This window comes from Lentinus tigrinus, assembly GCF_003813185.1.
Source record: "Lentinus tigrinus ALCF2SS1-7 unplaced genomic scaffold L226scaffold_15, whole genome shotgun sequence".
In the NCBI taxonomy this organism is placed as follows: domain Eukaryota; kingdom Fungi; phylum Basidiomycota; class Agaricomycetes; order Polyporales; family Polyporaceae; genus Lentinus; species Lentinus tigrinus.
The window spans coordinates 308940-326376 of record NW_027137924.1 but is presented as its reverse complement, the minus strand read 5'-3'; the positions used below and the strand labels follow the sequence as shown (position 1 = coordinate 326376).

At 56.0% G+C, this 17437-nt stretch overlaps 6 protein-coding genes across 6 annotated transcripts; 2 read left to right on the top strand and 4 right to left on the bottom strand.

Annotated features, from left to right (window-relative positions):
* Positions 1 to 11: 11 nt before the first annotated feature.
* Positions 12 to 2570, bottom strand: L226DRAFT_613742 (vacuolar DHA amino acid exporter). The gene is made up of 10 exons (XM_067686539.1): positions 2266 to 2570; positions 2144 to 2210; positions 1934 to 2067; positions 1771 to 1877; positions 1626 to 1715; positions 1085 to 1569; positions 908 to 1021; positions 742 to 833; positions 519 to 652; positions 12 to 433 (listed from the first exon to the last, which is right to left on the bottom strand). Exons 1-10 carry the CDS (start codon positions 2398 to 2400, stop codon positions 157 to 159), a joined length of 1635 nt encoding a protein of 544 aa, XP_067534529.1. The 5' UTR covers positions 2401 to 2570; the 3' UTR covers positions 12 to 156.
* Positions 2571 to 3674: 1104 nt separating this feature from the next.
* On the top strand, positions 3675 to 9081 carry L226DRAFT_571851 (uncharacterized protein; the record flags this gene model as incomplete). Its single annotated transcript, XM_067684605.1, has 14 exons — positions 3675 to 4547; positions 4601 to 4699; positions 4765 to 5874; positions 5928 to 5949; positions 6013 to 6095; positions 6161 to 6209; positions 6272 to 6309; positions 6423 to 6593; positions 6658 to 6845; positions 6911 to 7308; positions 7372 to 7399; positions 7453 to 8509; positions 8558 to 8697; positions 8754 to 9081. The coding sequence occupies 14 exons, from the start codon at positions 3675 to 3677 to the stop codon at positions 9079 to 9081; spliced, it is 4584 nt and encodes a 1527-aa protein (XP_067534528.1).
* Positions 9082 to 9981: 900 nt separating this feature from the next.
* L226DRAFT_613740 (uncharacterized protein) lies at positions 9982 to 11521 on the bottom strand. The gene is made up of 3 exons (XM_067686538.1): positions 11407 to 11521; positions 10623 to 11349; positions 9982 to 10560 (listed from the first exon to the last, which is right to left on the bottom strand). Exons 2-3 carry the CDS (start codon positions 11142 to 11144, stop codon positions 10282 to 10284), a joined length of 801 nt encoding a protein of 266 aa, XP_067534527.1. The 5' UTR covers positions 11145 to 11349; positions 11407 to 11521; the 3' UTR covers positions 9982 to 10281.
* A 126-nt stretch (positions 11522 to 11647) lies between these two features.
* L226DRAFT_488119 (uncharacterized protein) lies at positions 11648 to 12799 on the top strand. Its single transcript, XM_067677223.1, has 4 exons — positions 11648 to 11986; positions 12043 to 12189; positions 12250 to 12450; positions 12505 to 12799. Exons 1-4 carry the CDS (start codon positions 11719 to 11721, stop codon positions 12633 to 12635), a joined length of 747 nt encoding a protein of 248 aa, XP_067534526.1. The 5' UTR covers positions 11648 to 11718; the 3' UTR covers positions 12636 to 12799.
* Positions 12800 to 13525: 726 nt separating this feature from the next.
* L226DRAFT_613738 (uncharacterized protein) lies at positions 13526 to 14020 on the bottom strand (the record flags this gene model as incomplete). Its single annotated transcript, XM_067686537.1, has 2 exons — positions 13526 to 13787; positions 13850 to 14020. 2 exons carry the CDS (start codon positions 14018 to 14020, stop codon positions 13632 to 13634), a joined length of 327 nt encoding a protein of 108 aa, XP_067534525.1. The 3' UTR covers positions 13526 to 13631.
* Positions 14021 to 14385: 365 nt separating this feature from the next.
* On the bottom strand, positions 14386 to 16192 carry L226DRAFT_613737 (uncharacterized protein). The gene is made up of 6 exons (XM_067686536.1): positions 15653 to 16192; positions 15208 to 15585; positions 15083 to 15145; positions 14758 to 15022; positions 14467 to 14707; positions 14386 to 14407 (listed from the first exon to the last, which is right to left on the bottom strand). The coding sequence occupies exons 1-4, from the start codon at positions 15920 to 15922 to the stop codon at positions 14771 to 14773; spliced, it is 963 nt and encodes a 320-aa protein (XP_067534524.1). The 5' UTR covers positions 15923 to 16192; the 3' UTR covers positions 14386 to 14407; positions 14467 to 14707; positions 14758 to 14770.
* Positions 16193 to 17437: the final 1245 nt, after the last annotated feature.

The window sequence follows — 17437 nt, the reverse complement described above, 5'->3', positions numbered from 1 at the left end:
TCATAGAATCTAGCATGTAATCTACAGGATACATGGTGGTCTATAAGTCGTCTAAGGGATCATCTAAAAGTAGTAGAGTGAGTAACCAAAGAAGCATCAGTCGTTGGCGATAGCTGGCGATCTAGGCAAGGCCACAGTTATTTTGTCGGGCGTCGTTCATGACCCAGAAATACCACGCTCCTTTATCTCCCACTTCGCCCGCCATGCCCCACCCTTCCACCACACGAGCAGGATAAGCAGCTCGGAGAAGACCAAGAGCCCTGCCCAGAGCGAGTACATGCCCCCATCCCCAATGGCGTTTTGTAGCGGGACCGCGACCTCGGCGGCAATGAATGCGGCGCCTCCACGGAATGCGCTGTTTGTGGCTACTGCGGAGGAAGAGCGACCATTGTTTGCGTCAACGATATAGGCGAGAGTGCTTGAGTAGATTGCGCTGAAGCATGGGGAGTTATGTCAGCACCAGTGACAAGCCAGACTGTGGTGCTAGTGTTGGCGAGAGGCTGAGGGCGTGGACTTACATTGAGAACAGACCGCTCAGGAAGAGCATGACGCATATGGCGGCGACGTGGACATGACGCTCGCATACCCAGCCATACGCGATGACAGATACCGGCAGGAAGGGCATGAAGATCATCGTGCTCTGCAAACGCATCTGTCCGGCACGAGAATTGCGAGACCCGGATGGTCGGGAGCGATAAGGCATTGAGTTGAATTAGGATTGAATGAAAGATAGAGACGTACCTCCGCCTGGCTCGTGCCGCCGTTACGTGCTTTGAGCTTCCGGAAGACATGGTCGGAGTACCGTCCTCCGCATACGCTCCCGACGAGCGATCCTGTAAAGATGACATGAGGGTAAGTCGTGGGCTCAGATACTCACGAGGGAGGGAGACTGCAAATGCGAACGTACCGATTCCGAAGGCCAGGAGAACAAGCCCGATCTGCAGCGCGTTGTACCCATATTTATTCGCCAGCGTCCTTGAGCAAGTGTACGCGATACAGTAGCTGAATCCGAAGATCAGTCCTGTGCGTCGCTCGTGAGTACAAGCCCTCAACATGCTGTAAAAGATATGACACCGTTACCTACCTGAGGCCACGAGGATGACCAGGTTGTTCATCCGGCGCAACACATGTATGATCGGCTTTGCGGGGTTTACGTCCGCCAACGAGAGCTTGACGTCGTCCATGGGCGCTGCATCTGTCTCGGCCGTGGCACGGGGAGACTGCTGCTTCTCGAGGTCCCGGTCGCGCGCAAGCTGTTCGATCACATCCTTGTCCGTAGCGTCTGCCGTCTTTTCATCGGCCGCCTGGGGAATCACGCGGGAGACGGCGGTCACCTGCGAGATACTGGACGCCTCGGAAGCCTTTGCAGAGAGTTGCGCGCGCCGCTTCTTGAGCGCTGTCTGGTACGTGAGGCTGCGCTCGCGGCGGAAGGTGTCCTTGAATGGAATGAAGAGTAGGAAGCACACGCCCACGAAGATGGCGAGAAACCAGAACGTTGCGCGCCAGTCAAAGCCTTGCGTGAGCACGCCGCCGAGGATGGGCCCCAGCGAGGGCCCGAGGAGGGGCGCACTGAGGACACCGTGAGCGAACGATCGACGTGTGGATGCGAAATGTGGTGGACATGCCTGTAGTAGATGCCCATCATCGTCCCGCGCTGCTCTGGCTCATAAATATCGGAGAGTGTGGCTGCGCCGAGCGACATGACCGCGCTCGAACTTGGGAAGGATTAGGTGGGTGCGTCTGATACTAGTAGGTGTAGAAGTGCCATACCCGAAACCTTGGATGCATCGCATACCAATTAGGACGCTTATGGTCTTTGCGAGGGCGGCGACGATGCACCCGACCGTACAAAGGGCCATTGAGACAAGGTACACTTTCTGGACACATTGTTAGGTGTGACGTTACAGTGCTAGTCAGAATGTTAGGATGTCACCTTTCGTCCCCAGAACTCGCTCAAGGTACTCCATAGTAATGGAACGCCGCCTTGAATGAGAATGAACAACGATAGGCTGAGTGCAAGTGAGCTGCTGGATGCATGGAGCTGCTCCTCGATCTGAGAAAGTGCCGCTGTGCGAGAAAATGTCCCGTAAATCTCACGAGACGATTCTCCCGTAGCATGTATTGCCCCAGACGTGGTGCTCACGATTGTAGATGTTTGCGCCGAGACCAGCGATCATGCTAGCTGCGGATACAGTCCCAACTACAGTCAACTAACCAAACTTGTCAGCTACTGAACTATATCTAGTACGGGTGAGGTGCAAGTACCTTTCGTGCATTCGACCAGGCCCGGGGGTCATCTACAACGCCCGCATGCTCGATATCTGTTGCAGGGACCGAGTGAGTCACGTCGGCAGATGGTGCAACAGCAACAGCAGCGCGCTTTTCGTCAGACATGATCATGAAAAGTCGTGAACGGCAGTCGTGGCTCTAGTGGGGAGACCGAATGGTACAGGAAGGTCGCGTTTGTCATAGAGGAGATATATAGACTGCTATCAGTGGTCGTCTGATCATTGGTCGCGAAATGTGCACGACTCATGCTAACGTATCAATGTCATGTTCTCCCGTGCCGATACGGCACGCGACCATGCAGACGGAGGAAAGGGAGCAGAGGCTCCGTTCGAGGCTCGGAGTGGTCGGCCGAACTTGCCTGTGTACTAAATTTGTTCATCGGATTCCTGCCGCCCGCACGACCTTGGTACGACCTCGAGAATCTCCAACGCTGAATGCTGAAGCTCTCCTCGAGGAAAAATTTTCAAGAAGTGATGGATGTCGATGCTGATAGCAAAGTACGTGCAGTACGTGGATTCGCAAGATGTAAACCTTGACGTACAGGAGTTACTGAATTCGAGTGCCGTCAACCTCTCACGCAACCAAAACACCCTTGCGCCCCCCTTCTTTCCCTCCCATGCTGTCCCTCTGAGTCTGGCTGCCGCCGCGATACTTGTGCCAACGTCTCAACATCTCTTGCGGTGGAGTATTGACTGCTTGCATGTCTGACAAAATTTTAAAGGGGACGACAACGTAGAGGCAGCTCAATTGGGCGGACTCTGCTGGTTGATGCTCCACCTTCCAGAACGGATCCAACCTCGCGGCGCACTGTCCTCATCCTTGCCGCCGACCTATATGTTCATCCAGCTGCTTGGGAAAGTCGGGCGTTGCTCACCTTGGAAATTTGCCGCACCACATCGACACTTGCGCGGCAGAGCCGCCTTGCCACGCAGGCGGGCGCACATGGACCCCGATCGTGTACTTATCCCGCACTTAGTCGTGGGAAAGTTATTGTAAAGTAATCTTTCGAAATATAATCCCCTAAAAAGGGCTAATTTTCAGCGGGCCGGAAGCCGGAATATCTGAAAGCAGGTTATCCGGGCGCCAACTGTACGACGCGATCGCACATTACTTTGGGTCTTGCGCCTGCCCATCCGCCTCCGCCTCCGCCGTCGTGCGGCCCCTGGCTTGCTTTCTCTTCTACTCTCATGTCCAACGACGACCCACCACCTCAAGATACATCGCGCACGTCGGCCACGACTTCCTATGTATACCCTATCAGGTCGTTGCTCAGCGGGATCCAGCCGGCGGCAGGACAGAGGGCTACCGGCATGTGAACGCTTCCTCGTACGTCTCTCTCCTCTGACCCTCTTTTAGACGATGGCGTTCTTTCGGATGTCGCGCCAATGAACCCGAAACATGAACCGTTGCCCGGATTGCTTCGATCGTCGAGTGCGGGCGACGTGCCGACGACCTCAGCGATCAAGACGCGAGATGCTCCCCGCCGAGGCGACGCTCAGTCCACCTCCGTCTCTCCCACCCGTCACAACCAACCGTCTCAGCGTGCCAGACACGCTGGTCCCAATTTCCGCGACTTTTCTCCCCACAAGAGTCCCTTCTCCCCGCGCACCTTCTCCACTGCTCTCCCAATTGGTGGTGAACCGGGCTCAGGTCCCGACGTCTTGTTCGCTTCTGGTCCAATAGGGGAGGCTGTCCCTGTCACGGCGGAACCAGAATGTGCCCTATCGGACGACCGCTACAACCCACGACATCCGCCGCACCTCTCAGACGTCGCCGCGCCAGCTTTCGCGGACTTCACCGCCGCAAGCTCGATAATTCCCGGTGTGTATGATGAACAGTCGCTCCCAGACTCTCCCGCCGTGCCTCCTAGTGTTCCACACGCCCCTTCAAACTTCTCCCAGTCCGGAATCGTTCATCTGCCGCCCATCGGAGAGCTCGGAGAAGCATCAGGTCGGTTGAGTTCGGGAGCGCTTTCTTCAGGACGACGCTTCAGTCCTGCTGGACAGTCGCATTCTGGTGGCGGCTCTGCAGACCAACAGCGACGCTCAACACCCGGCTCCAGTCCGCATGGCTTGTCCGCAGAGGCATCTCGGTCGCCTTCCAATGACCCGTCGTCATCCCTGGGGTCACGGTCTGGAAGCGCTCTGAGTGGCGCATCTGGCCCCCACATGACACTGAGGTATCAGCACGTCGAGGATGAGAATGGTCATCACATAATTGTCGGACGGGAGGGCAAGCTAACGAGTTGCGAAGACGAGGTGCGTGCTTCTCGCTTACTATACTGCCGTGTTATTGATCGCAAGGTGGGCAGCCCATTCGCACACCTGGGGCCGTTCAAGGTTTCGGGGTGCTGATCGCCGTGGAGGAGGACTTTGAAACGGGCAATCTGGTTGTACGACAGGTGTCAGAGGTGCGATATCTCGAGCTGGACTCTATCTTACCCATTTACGGCATCTGACGTATCGAGCTTGGCAGAACTCGACTGAGCTCCTCGGCCTCTCGCCGTCCTTTCTGTTCGGTTTGGAGTGCCTATCACAGACATTCCCCGACCTCCAAGCAGACGTTCTGTTCGACAACATTCAGTACCTCAGTGATACCTCCTTGACTGCAGAGGAGCAAGCCGAAAACCTTCACGTATTCATGCTCAGCGGCTATGGCGAGCCGGGCTCCGCATTACCCGAAGAACTCAACCTGAACAGCGATCCTCAAGGACGGCGGACCTGGACCTGCTGGTGTGCCGCTCACAGACCGCAGATGACCGCACCTGCCAATCTGGCGGAGGATGGTGACAATCAGCTTGACAACGCATACCAGAACATCATTATTCTCGAGTTCGAACTGGAGCGCGATTCATTCAATCCGCTCTATCCGCCCCCAGTTCTTGGATCCGAGAATGGCTCTGGACGACGGTCTGGGATCTCCTCTCCTTCATCAACTGAGGCGTCGTCGTCTGTCTCTGCCTCCAACAGCTCTGGACGTACCTTGTTCTCTCAATCTTCGGCAGAAAGCACGTCGGTCGTGACTCCTGACGACTCAACTCCAAGTTTGACTGGCGTCACTTCCGACGTGTCAGATATGCGCTCCCCACTTGCTGCCTCAATGTCACCATCTCTGTCTTCCGCGTCGCAGGCACACAGCATGCCCGGTGAAGACGATTGGCTTCCGAGTGCCGAGGATGTTCTGGAGAGCACAACCAGTCGGTCGAAACCCCTGTTGGCTCTGGAGCGACTACGACGTACTCGGCGTCCAGGCGGTGGGGATACTGCTACACCAGATTCACAAGGTGGAGGCAGCGGCCAGGGAAGAGGCTTCCGACGACGTCGCGGTACGGGCGCGGTCGGGATGATGGACGTCTTCGCCGTCATGGCCCAGATCAACGAGCAGCTCGGAGCAGCACCTGATTTGGACTCGTTCCTGAAGGTAACAGCGGGTGTGATGAAGGATCTGACGCAATTCCACCGTGTCTTGGTTTATCAGTTCGACGAGGCCTGGAATGGCCAAGTCGTTGCTGAGCTCGTTGACTGGAATCAGACCCACGACCTGTATCGCGGTCTACACTTCCCAGCCACCGATATTCCCGCACAGGTGCGTTCATCCATGCAAACTGAGATCTCAATGATTGGCTCAACCTTGTGTAGGCGCGAGACTTGTATGCTCTGAGTGAGTTCCTCGCTATCTATCGTGTGTTGATGTTCATAGATTCGAATGCAACTGTTCATTCAGACAAAGTCCGACTGTTGTATGATCGCGGCCAGCCTACGGCGCGGCTCATTGTCCGAAGCAAACAAGACCTGGAGAAGCCCCTCGTAGGCCTCCCCGCTGTCACCCTGTCTCCGACGGCGGCTGATCTTGAATGCTCTCTGTTAATCAGGACATGACTCATTGTTACCTGCGCGCGATGAGCCCGATCCATCTGAAATGTTCGTCACCTCGGTCAGTAATCGCGCACAAGTGTATTGATATGCCTTGCGCGTGGCTGTAGATCTCGGGAACATGGGTGTTCGTGCGTCAATGTCTGTGGTGAGTGCCGATCGGTGAACTATCCGCGTCCGAGAATTTGGCTCTGACACGGCCCCGTGCCCGACGCGTCCGGTTTGGACAATTGTGTTCGCCTCTCCGGTCCCGGATGGTAGTCGATTATCGCGTTTGGGACGCTCTGGGGCCTCGTTGCTTGCCACTCATACGGCCCGCACGGGATGCGCGTGTCCTTCCCCGTGCGGCAGATGCTCCGCCTCCTCAGCCAGTCCATCTCCCGCAACATTGAGCGTTTGAGCTATGCTCAACGCCTGCATACGCGCAAGCTGGTACGTCCGGCCTATTGGGGTCTTGTTCGGGTGCGGGCACTCATATGTTCGGGACGTGGTATAGATCAATACGATGCCGAGTGACCAGCATCCGGGCGGTTACATCGTATCGAATGCGGATGACCTTCTTGGGTTGTTCGATGCGGATTATGGCGTGCTTGTCATTGGGGAGGGCGCGAAGATTCTTGGGCCCAACCAGCACGGGCAGGAGATCTTGATCGTTGCCGAGTACCTCCGGCTCAAGCAGTTCAAGTGCGTCATTTCGTCTTATTGACACTCTCGATCGGCTACTCATTCATTGGAACATTCGTCTCTAGCACGCTACAGGTGTCGCAGGCGGTGACAGTTGACTACCCTGATCTCAAGCTCACCACCGGACTCGAGATCATCGCCGGTCTCCTCTATGTGCCTCTGTCGGCCGGCGGCCGCGACTTCATCGCGTTTCTGCGCAAGGGCCAGCCACGACAGGTCAACTGGGCCGGACGTCCCTACAAGACACCTGAACAGCCGAACGTCCTCGAGCCGCGCCAGTCGTTCAAGATCTGGTCAGAGATGGTCGCCGGCCGGTGCCGCGCATGGACGGACGAACATCTTGAGACAGCCGGCGTGCTGGCGCTCGTGTATGGGAAGTTCATTGAGGTGTGGAGACAGAAGGAGAGCGCGCTGCACGCGACGAAGTTGACGAACATCCTATTGTCGAACGCCAGTCACGAAGGTGCGTGCCCCTGCTCTTGTGTGTATGCATATGCAGGAATGTTGAGCGTATGCGTTGGGTTAGTGCGCACGCCTCTGAATCATATCATCAAGTGAGTCTCCTGGATCTCCGGTTTGCGATGGTTTGCTCATCACTTGCATATAGCTACCTCGAGTTAGCAATGAACGGACCCCTCGACATGGAGACTCGCGAGAACCTCAGCCAGTCACATGCCGCATCCAAGAGCTTGCTATTCACGATCAACGACTTGCTCGATCTCACGCGTCTCGAGAGCGGCAACGAGACCTCCTTCAACGAGCCCTTTGATCTGCATCAGTCGATCGAGGATGCCACACAGCTCTACCGGAACGAGGCACGCCGGCGCGGACTCGTATTCGACCTCGACCTCACGACGTGCCCTAGGCAAGTGATCGGCGACGCGCGCAAAATTAGGACCCTGGTCGCGAACCTCACCGCGAATGCTCTCAAATATACGGCAAATGGGAGCATACACGTGTCGTGCAGGCAGTTCGATGAGCCTTTGGGCCTGCGCAATGCAGGGGACATCGCCGTCGAGGTTGTTGTTGCTGATACCGGGTGCGGTATCGCCACCGAGAAGCTGGAAAGTATCTTCCGCGAGTTCGAGCAGGTCGAGAGCGCACCTCCGAGGACACATTCACCAGGACTCGGTCTTGGCCTTGCGGTTGTTGCACGGATTGTCGAACAGCTCGGCGGCCAGCTCCGCGTTGACTCCGCGATCGGCCAAGGCAGCCGCTTCTCGTTCCTTCTCCCGTTGGCGACGGAGACGTCAAGCGCATACAGCGGTAGCGGCGGGACTGGTCGTTTGTCCATCACGACGACCAACTCGTCCGGGTCCTCGCTGCAGCGCTCCATACACTCCGCGCTATCCAGGCAGAACAGCCGTGGGTCCGAGATTGACAACCTCGTTGAGGCATTGTCGTCCAGCCACCTTGAAGGTCCCCCGCCGTCGATACACCAGATTGAACGCGGATCCCCGGGTCCAGTTGCCGGGCATCCGAGTAGTAAGGGCAGCATGGAGATCCCGGGTTCGGCGAACCCGCTCAAGCCTGTCAAGGTGGATGAGTTCGACCTCGACAAGCCTGTTGTGCGAGAGAAGAAGAAGTCGAGGTCCAAAATCTCGCCGACTAAGCGCCACACTGACGCTCAACACCTGCCAAAACTGCGGATACTCATCGTTGAGGTACTTGCCTCCGTTTTCTCGCTAACATTGGTACTGAACAGTATACAGGACAACGACATCAACCGCATGATACTCGCTAAGCGGTTGTCGCTCGATGGGCATGTCGTCGTCAATGCGTCAAACGGCCAGGAAGGTCTTGAGGTTGTTGAAGCAGATCGCGATTTCGACTGCGTCCTCATGGACATCCAGTAGGTTCCCTGGTGTGTATATATCTCAAGTCTATCCACTGATCCCTGTGCGCCAGGATGCCTCTGCTCAATGGCTACGAGGCTACCGAACGGATACGTGTCCTTGAGCAAGACAAGGACCTCCTGGACCGCATATCTCACAAACTCAACGGGCGTATACCCATCTTCGCCGTGTCCGCGTCACTTTTTGAAAACCAACGCGAAGAGCTATACAAACTCGGCATGGACGGTTGGATTCTGAAGCCCATCGACTTCAAGCGGCTTCGCGCGATTCTCCGAGGCGTTGTCGACTCACACCAACGCGAAAAGGACGTGTACTATCCCGGCTGCAACTGGGAAATCGGTGGCTGGCTTTCCCTACCCGACTCTAAGATCGAATCATGAACATCACAAACAATTGTACGAACGCTCGTTCCGCAAGTATCTACGACCCGTGCGTACCCTGCATATGATACACGCCGCATATCCCCATTCCGCACTCTCCCTTACTACTTCTACCTGGTCATGTTGCATAATATCCCCCGGTTCCCGCCGTTGCATTTACTATATCCTCGGGTAACGCGGCGTCACCTGTATACTCTCACACTTCATACTGTATCAATCCCCCACTTATGTACATAGCACATACGAGCATAAGACGGACAGGCCACACACGATCAATCCTGCGTCTCTGTTATCCTTACATATTGATATTCGATACTGGTAGCATATAGTTTCCCCAGCAGCGTTGACATTCTCTCTGTTCTTATAGTCTCTGCATCATCGTTATTGGCACCCCTCGTGTATACATACTCATGATACTCCTGCCCCTCTCACCTCATGACGTCTCCACACCATCTTGCACATCGCTGTTCGCTTTCTTGTCCTTGCCCGAGTACCCTCATGCCCATGCATTGCGTCGCATACGTACATACGTTGACACGCTCTTGTCCCGCCTTGTTGCCGCCTCGCACGGACATCCACGCCTCCGGGAGGACGGTGCGGGCTGGGATCAAGCAGCACACACATGTAGCCCTCAATTTGGCATACCACATTTCACACTCCATCCTTGACTGACTGCGAAAACGACACAGTTCCATCCTGTCCGGTGCGTGCATCGGCGAGAACGAGTCAATGACCGTGGGGCCGAGTAACCCAACCGCGAATCCATATGATACATTCAACAATACAAAGCATGCGCGTGGAGAATTAATACATGGGGTATCCTTCGCAGGGCAAACAGCTCCACCGAGAAGACGAGCGACGAGGAGCCACACTCGCCGCCCACCCAGCCCGGCATCACCGCCGCCCCACTACTCTACAAACCAAGCCATAATGCGTGATACAAGTATAAGGTCCATGTCCCAGGTCCGTGTCCGAGTCCAAGTCCCGAGAAGATACATGGGGTATCCTTCGCAGAGCAAACAACTCCGCCGAGAAGACAAGCGACGAGGAGCCACACTCGCCGCCCACCAACCCAGCTTCGCTGCCGCCCCACTACTTACAAGTCCTAAAGCGCAATACAAGTACAAGTCCAGGTCCCAAGTCCAAGCCCAAGTTCAAGTCCAGAGTCCCAAGAGAGCCAAATCAAAGGAAAACCGAGTCCTACGCGGCGTGGGGAGCCAGAAGAAGTTGAGCCGTCGACGAACCTCTCTTGGCCATCGTCTCAATCCACTGGTCCAGGCCGTAGTCCATCTTCTTCAGTTCGTGGTACAGAGCGTGGCGGCAGTTCCATGGCGGCAGGGGGAGTGTGCGCGACCACCGTTCAACCATGGGCTTCTTGGGCCGCGCCGCGCCGGAAAGGTCCTCGAACTCGAGCGGCCGTGCTGCCACCACGCTCGTTTCAGGGGTCGGGTCCGGGCACGAGATCCTCACAATCTTCGGCTGGGGGTTTTCGGAGTTAGCAAGCTTGCCCGACGGCGACAGAGAGAGGAAGGACGACGTACCCGGACTGTCACCCTGGGCTCCTGTACGGACGTGCACCAACGCACATGCTTTTGACCCTTCGCCGGGCTGACCTTGAGGATGCTGATGACGTGCCGCGTCTTGAGCTTCTTTGCCGGTCGCTCGTCGTCTACCGCGCTCGTCGCCTTTCTTTTCGTCCTGAGCTGGTGCGTCTCATAGACTGGCGTTGTCTTGCGCGCGTTCGACTCGTCGACTTGCACTTTCTCTGCTGCATGTTTTTCTGCCGCCAACGCCGCCTCGAGCATCTTGCGCTTCGCTACTTTGCCGTCTCCTACGCTTTTCGTCGCGGTCGTTCGCGTCCTCGACCGGCCCCGCTCTTCAGCGTGGTCCCGCGTCGTCGAGCGTGTCGTCCTCTCAGGTTTAACGGCCTTCCGGGCCCGGGTCCGCCGCAACTCCGCCGCCAGCCACCGCTCGTACTCCTTCCTAATCGTCGCCTTGCTCGCCAAGAAGCACTGGCCCTCGGGCGTTTCGAACGTGTAACGGGCGTACTTGGTGTAAGTCATGATCGCAGATCAGAGTCGTGAGGGGTATGTGAGGTATGTGAGGTATAGGGGGTACTACCGCGCTGCAGTAGGGTGTAAAGGAACAAGTGAGAAAACCCTCTCAAATGTTTGCGAGCTTGCCTTTATGCGCGGCATCGTTCCAGAAGGTCCCCTGTCCTATTCCTATCCGCGATGTCCATGCCTGTTGCGGTTGACCCGCCCCGCGCTGCATTGGGTTTGAGACTGAGCACGGGGAGCATCCAGTCATAACGACAATCCATACCATCCATATTCGACGCCGGAAGTCGGATATTCAGCATGTTGAGCCCACAGATATAGTATGGGGACGCCGAGCAAGCTCCAGAGTTTCCATAGCAAAGGACAAAAGTACGCAGGCCTCATCCAGGAATGTCGCAGACTGGGAGGAGGGAAGACGAGGATCCGCGCGTCTATGAGTACAACGGTCACGTGCCCTCGCAACACGTTCAACGCGCGTGAGGTCGCGACTCGCTTCGGCGTCTGCAACTTTCCAACGGACTCTCACCTCAGTGTCTTCCTCCCAACTCTCCTCCCGTCATTCACCTGAGCCTCTAACATGGCGAACGTGCTCCGCGTACCCAAGCTCGACCTACCTGCCGTTTTAGCCCAGCAGAATCCGCAAATCGACCTGCGGCTCGAGGCGTACGAAGTCTCGACGCGCAACTTCCTCAAGGCAGTCTCAAATTACACCCAGCGCGCCGTGACGGAGATTACGAACAGGAAGAACAACTTCAGTAGCGAGAAGAAGAAGATCGCGGAGAAGACGCAGCAGGTCGAGACAGAGACAAACCAGTGCAAGCTGAAGGAGATCGAGCTCATCGCTGGTGCGTCCCCTTGGTGCATGTTTTGTGCGTCGTGTGCCGACGCAATGTGCGTGAAGCTCTCGACAAGGAGCAGGAGGAGAAGAAGGAGAGCGAGGCGAGTGTGGCTGCCTTCCGGCGGCAGCTCGCGTCCATCAAGGAGAAGTGCGCGTCGCTCGATGCTGAGATCGAGCTGCACCGCAGGACTGTGGCAAATCTCATGCGAGGTACGTCTTCCATCTCCTCCTACGCTTGTTACTTCCTTGCCTCAACACACCCCTCGTTAGACCGTAAACGCGAGCAGGCCATCTTGAACGTTCGTGCGTCGCGTATCCAACCCGAAGTGGCTGCATGCGAGGACCGTCTGAAGTGCGCGATCGAAGGCATAGACAAGGATAAGATCCTTGTACGCTTCTCGCACATTGATCCAGACGACCTCAACGCCGAGTTCAGCTTCGTACTGGATGTATCAAGTCGTGTCTACAAGGGTGCGTTATCCGCTCACTGCGTTGTGTGCCTGCTCATGAGGGTCGTTGCCACAGTGCCGACGACAACACCCTATCTTCCCATACTACCTCTCTTGCTCGACGAACTAAACGCGTCGCGGGACATATATGCATTCATCCGGCGCATACGACAAGCGTTCTGCGAGTTGGTGGAACAAGGGCGTTGAGAAACGTTCCTCCAGTACGGTGTTTCTTCTCTCCCTTTTTTGTCTGTTGTATGTTGTACGTTAGCTCCCTGCAGGTCATCAGTACTTCCCGAAATCCATTATCGGCTATTATTGTGTTATTTTGTATTATTTTTGAATTTAATATGAAGTAATACGAGGGTCCCAAGAGCAAACAAGTTCAATTGACTCCATTTATGGTCTCTGGGTCGTATTATGCTAGAAACATTCATTGTCTAGCATGTTGACAATGAACGGCAGGCAGGGGGTCAGGGGGGGTCCGGGGGGGTCGGAAAAATAATACATTCATAGCCGATAATAGCCGATAATGGATTTCGGGAAGTACTGATGGTTTTCCAGCATGGGAATGACCGTATGCATTGGACAACATGACGGGCTAACGGGCCAACATGACGGGCTAACGGGCTAACATGACAGGCTAACAGAGTGACGGGCGCACTTCTAATTTCTGTCTGTTTCTGAACCGAGTTTTGCTTGAAGCATTGGCTGACATGATGGGTTGATCCGTGAACAGGATGGACATGCATCAGGGTATGGCTAACAGGTACGGGCTGATGCGATGGGCTGACGGCCAACAGGATGAGCTGATGAGGTTCAACGGGCTACTGGGGCGGGGTTCACGTTCAATGACTTATACATTCATCATTTTATTGAACATGAAGCCAGAAGCGAAGTCCATAATGTGCATATGCCAGGCTAGCACTGAGCCAAAGGTGAAGCCCACGATATGCATATGTAGCGTTGAGCCGAAGGCGAAACACCCTCGGGGAGTGGCAAAGCCACAGGTGCGAAACTAGTCAAAATAGTCGCACTTGACCTTGCCACGCGCCACTCGAACACGTTAGTGAAGGGAGAAAGTAATCATGATTCGTGACCGGTCATCCGAATGGACAGGACGCCATACACCCGGCACCAACAGGCCCTGCTCACGTTCCGAGCTAACAACGACATGCAACCCAATCTCTGTGCCCATACAGTTCAGTGCTCGCTGCCCTGACCCTCAACAGCCTCCGGCTGATGTACGTTCTCGAGCACCGGCAACCGTGCCACGTCGTCCTGATAGTGCTTGACGGGGAAGGCCGGCAAAGACCCGTCGGCATTGCCCTCCGCGACTCTTACGGGCAGGCCGCGGTTCTGTGAAGAAGGGGTGGTCAGCCACGGACCATGGTATACGCAGAGAAGACTGGGAGATTTACCAAGTGTGCAGTTTTCTTGACCTCGTCCGGGATGTTCCCGCCTACACCGGCGTGCAAGCCCTCGTCGTTGGTGGCCTTTGAGACGGCATCAGACATTGAGTCGGCGGGTGCGCCCCGGACGGTGGCGGTGAGGAGCGCGAGTGCGAGGAAGTAGTGGTAGGAGACCATCATGATGTGTGTGGTAATAAAGAGTGTGGGTGAATAAGGATAGCGATGTGTGCGCGCAGGCAGGTCGGCTGGCTAGGAGAGGATGTGGTGCGGAGGAAGACAGCGAAGAGGATGTACGTATATATATGCGCACGGGCGAGCTTTGGCGTCGACGTCGAGGCTGGCATGGGCAACGTCAGCTGCTGTCAGTTGAAAGCTGGGAAGCGAACAAGAAGCCGGGTCGCATATCTGAGCCAGCACCGTAGCCAGAGTAGAGCAGAGAGCCTGAGACGACGACCAACGGTCCAGCCGAGATGAGACGGATGCAGTCCAAGTAGCACACGGCGACCACGACCCGAGTCATAGGCCATAGGCCTGGGTATACAATAGCACCGGGAGGCGGATACAAGCCTGGACGGACAATCACAGTCAGCAAAGCATCATGACGACACAGTGTGGGAGATACTCACAGAGAGAGGAAAGAAAAGGCAGGGTCACCAACTTCCACCAAGAGTCGGGCGACGAGGAGCCGCACTCGCCCACCTTATCCCGACGTCCGCACGGCGCCCTGCTCTACAAAGGACCAGCCACATGATCATGCACAAAACATCCGAAGCGCGATGCATATACAAGGTCCATGTCCTGAGTCCAAGTCCAAGAGCCGTACAAACACACGAGCAAATCAAACAGAAACATAAACAAAACGCATCCCTGCGGTGAGGGGTGAGTACGATCGCAGACGAAGAGTTGCCGATACTCACCATACCAGGCCGCCTACATCGCGTGTGAAGACTGGCTCTTGACGACAACGTCGGAGAACGCGACCTTGAGCTTCGCGACGCCGTGCACCAGTTGGTCCCACCTCTGTGGTGGACGGGGAGAACACAGCCGCTGCAACTGGCCCCCGCGCGTGTGCGTTGGAGTGGGGAGTGCGTCAATGCTAGGGCACCACCGCACCCGCCTCACGCTGGGGTCAGGCTGCGTCTCGTCCGTCCGCGACCTTTTGAGAAACGAACGACGCCCCACCTGCATGTGCAAGGACGATGTCAGCCCTGGTGCAAGCGAATCGCGATAGGAGGGACGTACCGAGGTAGGGCTTCTCGTTCGCGATGTATTTATCCTCGCCAGCGCATCCGTCATATCCACATCCTGGAAGAGACGAGGCGGTCAGGTTAGCGAGATACAGCAAAACTGAGTGGGAGGGTTCTCACCTTCAGAGAGCTCATGGCCCACATATTCCAACTTTCCCCCACCATCTCCAGCCTCTGTGCCACCTTCAACCGCTCCTCGAGGTAAGCCGACTGGGCGCCCGAAGGCCCGCTGCAGCTCCCCTCGGCAAGGGCGGCCGACTCAACGCCCGTCGACGCACTGCGGCAACCCTCGAGCTTCTCCTGCTCCTCATACCGCTCCTCGAGGGGCGCGGACTCGGTCCCCGGACGGACGCTGCGGCTCCCCTCGGCGAGGGTGGCCGGTGCACTGCTACCCCCCTCGATCTTGCGCTCGTCCCTGTAAATGTCAGATACGTTCACAACGTCAGTTGGCGCATCTGCACCGTCGAACCAGTCTTGCTCAGAGAGCCAGCTCGCGGGCTACATAGTATGAAGGAGATACCATGAGCATCTTGAACGCGCGATGATTAACGAGAGGAAGACTCACTGTATACGCCACTGAGAGCATTGGGAAGATACCTTCAGCCTTCAGTCCGCCGTCTTTCCCCTGGGAGGGGACCTCGGAGTCCTGCGGCCCTTTGCGCAGGTTGATTTCGAGGTCGAGGAAGGAGGCGGTCTTGAGCTTCTCGGAGGGACTCGAAAAGCGGGAGGCGACGAAGGGATAGGGGTTGTAGGCGACGGGGCGGTAGTTGGTATTGCAGACGTATTCTTCAGTCTCGTCGTCGAAGTAGACAAGAGTGCCCAAGATAGAATCCATGATGAAAGATAAAGTGAGGAGAGCGTGAAAGAGCAGAGGTAGAATAGAATGTGAGGAACCAGGGGGCGAACTGCGCAGCAGTATGGCGTGGTAAGGAGAAGAGGTAGGAAGGACTTGCAAAGGCCCCTCGAGGACACTTATGTATCCGTTGAAGACTGGTCTGATTGGGTTTGCGACCGGCGGATGCTGACCTTGCCGTGAGGAGCACCAGCCAATACCTACCTTGATCAGAGCAGCTCACGACATGGCCAAGCATCGTGTCGCAATGTGTCTATAGCATACAGAATCATTTTAAAATCAATCACTCAGCTGAACCGTACAACCTATCGCGGCCAGCATGCTGGCTGGATGAATCGCTGCAGTACGGTCGCCCTTGCGACCTATCCAGTACTAGTTCTTCGTGAGGGTGGCAGCCTACAATACAGTAGAATGCGAGCATGCCGCATATAGTCGAGTGTCTTGCTTGTTAGAGCATAACGCGTACAAGATAGCAGGCTCGAGATAGAGAGTTCTGAGGAGGTGCGCGAACGAGAGTGTCCGACTCACCCGCAAAGGCAGGCTAGACGCCCCGGGACCGGCCCGGAGTCCGTACGCTCGCAATTACATCATCTTGCCCCTGGTCTCCTCCTCCCCTGCTGCGCCCTGCAATTCCAAGTGCCACTGCCTCGTCCTGAAGATGCGGATCACTAATCGACCCGCTTTCAAACACACTGTCTCGAATTCATTGACTCTCTATGGAGAAATAGAGATTCTCCACCCACATAGATCTGGCTCCCACTCCCGGCCAAGGCTGCTGCTGGAGTTGCCCGCATTTGACTCCGAGGAAACACCGCAAGGTCCGCGTCACGGCGTGCATCTCTGTCTTGTGACGGACGCGTGTCGTATCCTGGTGAACAATCAAGACGGCTATCTCGCAACAGACATCCAAGGTCTAGTCCCCCTCTCAACGGAGCCGGGAGAAGCTCTCTTGCCGGTCGGAGAGTACTACTTCTTCCTCACAGGCAAACCTCCAAACGACGATTATCCAGTGGTCGATGAATTTGAAAAATGGAGATTTCCCCGAGAGGAGTTGCATGCTAGTTGGATTACCGAGCGGGCCTTTCCCACTCGGTACCGCGGCTTCTCCGCGGCCGCAATGTCTGAGGCCGTGAGGAACTTCGACGATTCATGTTGCATCGTCACTGGATTCAAGTCAAGTAGGTCTCTTGGATATGCATTTGATGAGCATGTTGAAACTCACACGTCTTATGTAGGAAAATCGTGTGATACCGCCCATATTTGCCCGAAGGACCACGTCGACTGGTTCGAGGCTAACGACTTGTCATACTTTACCTATAACAGCCTCGCTGGTGTTGACGACATAGGGAACGTAGTATGCCTGCGCAGCGACGTGCACCGCTTCCTCGATGGCCACGGCTTCCTCATCTATCCGACCGACACCACTGGCAACTCGTTCATGGCCTACGTGATAGACGATACCGAGGCTGATTATGTGGATCTGCTGCATCGGCGGTT

Coding starts and splice junctions, on each gene's coding strand:
- L226DRAFT_613742 (XM_067686539.1), bottom strand. CDS start 2,400: ATGATCATGTCTGACGAAAAGCGCGCTGCTGTTGCTGTTGCACCATCT. Junction 1,716..1,770: donor CGATGCATCCAAGGTTTCGG/GTATGGCACTTC, acceptor ATCCTTCCCAAG/TTCGAGCGCGGTCATGTCGC. Junction 1,570..1,625: donor ATGATGGGCATCTACTACAG/GCATGTCCACCA, acceptor CGGTGTCCTCAG/TGCGCCCCTCCTCGGGCCCT.
- L226DRAFT_613740 (XM_067686538.1), bottom strand. CDS start 11,144: ATGACTTACACCAAGTACGCCCGTTACACGTTCGAAACGCCCGAGGGC. Junction 10,561..10,622: donor AGCCCAGGGTGACAGTCCGG/GTACGTCGTCCT, acceptor GAAAACCCCCAG/CCGAAGATTGTGAGGATCTC.
- L226DRAFT_488119 (XM_067677223.1), top strand. CDS start 11,719: ATGGCGAACGTGCTCCGCGTACCCAAGCTCGACCTACCTGCCGTTTTA. Junction 11,987..12,042: donor GGAGATCGAGCTCATCGCTG/GTGCGTCCCCTT, acceptor ATGTGCGTGAAG/CTCTCGACAAGGAGCAGGAG. Junction 12,451..12,504: donor ATCAAGTCGTGTCTACAAGG/GTGCGTTATCCG, acceptor TCGTTGCCACAG/TGCCGACGACAACACCCTAT.
- L226DRAFT_613737 (XM_067686536.1), bottom strand. CDS start 15,922: ATGGATTCTATCTTGGGCACTCTTGTCTACTTCGACGACGAGACTGAA. Junction 15,146..15,207: donor GGGCCATGAGCTCTCTGAAG/GTGAGAACCCTC, acceptor CGTCTCTTCCAG/GATGTGGATATGACGGATGC. Junction 15,023..15,082: donor GAACGAGAAGCCCTACCTCG/GTACGTCCCTCC, acceptor TTGCACATGCAG/GTGGGGCGTCGTTCGTTTCT.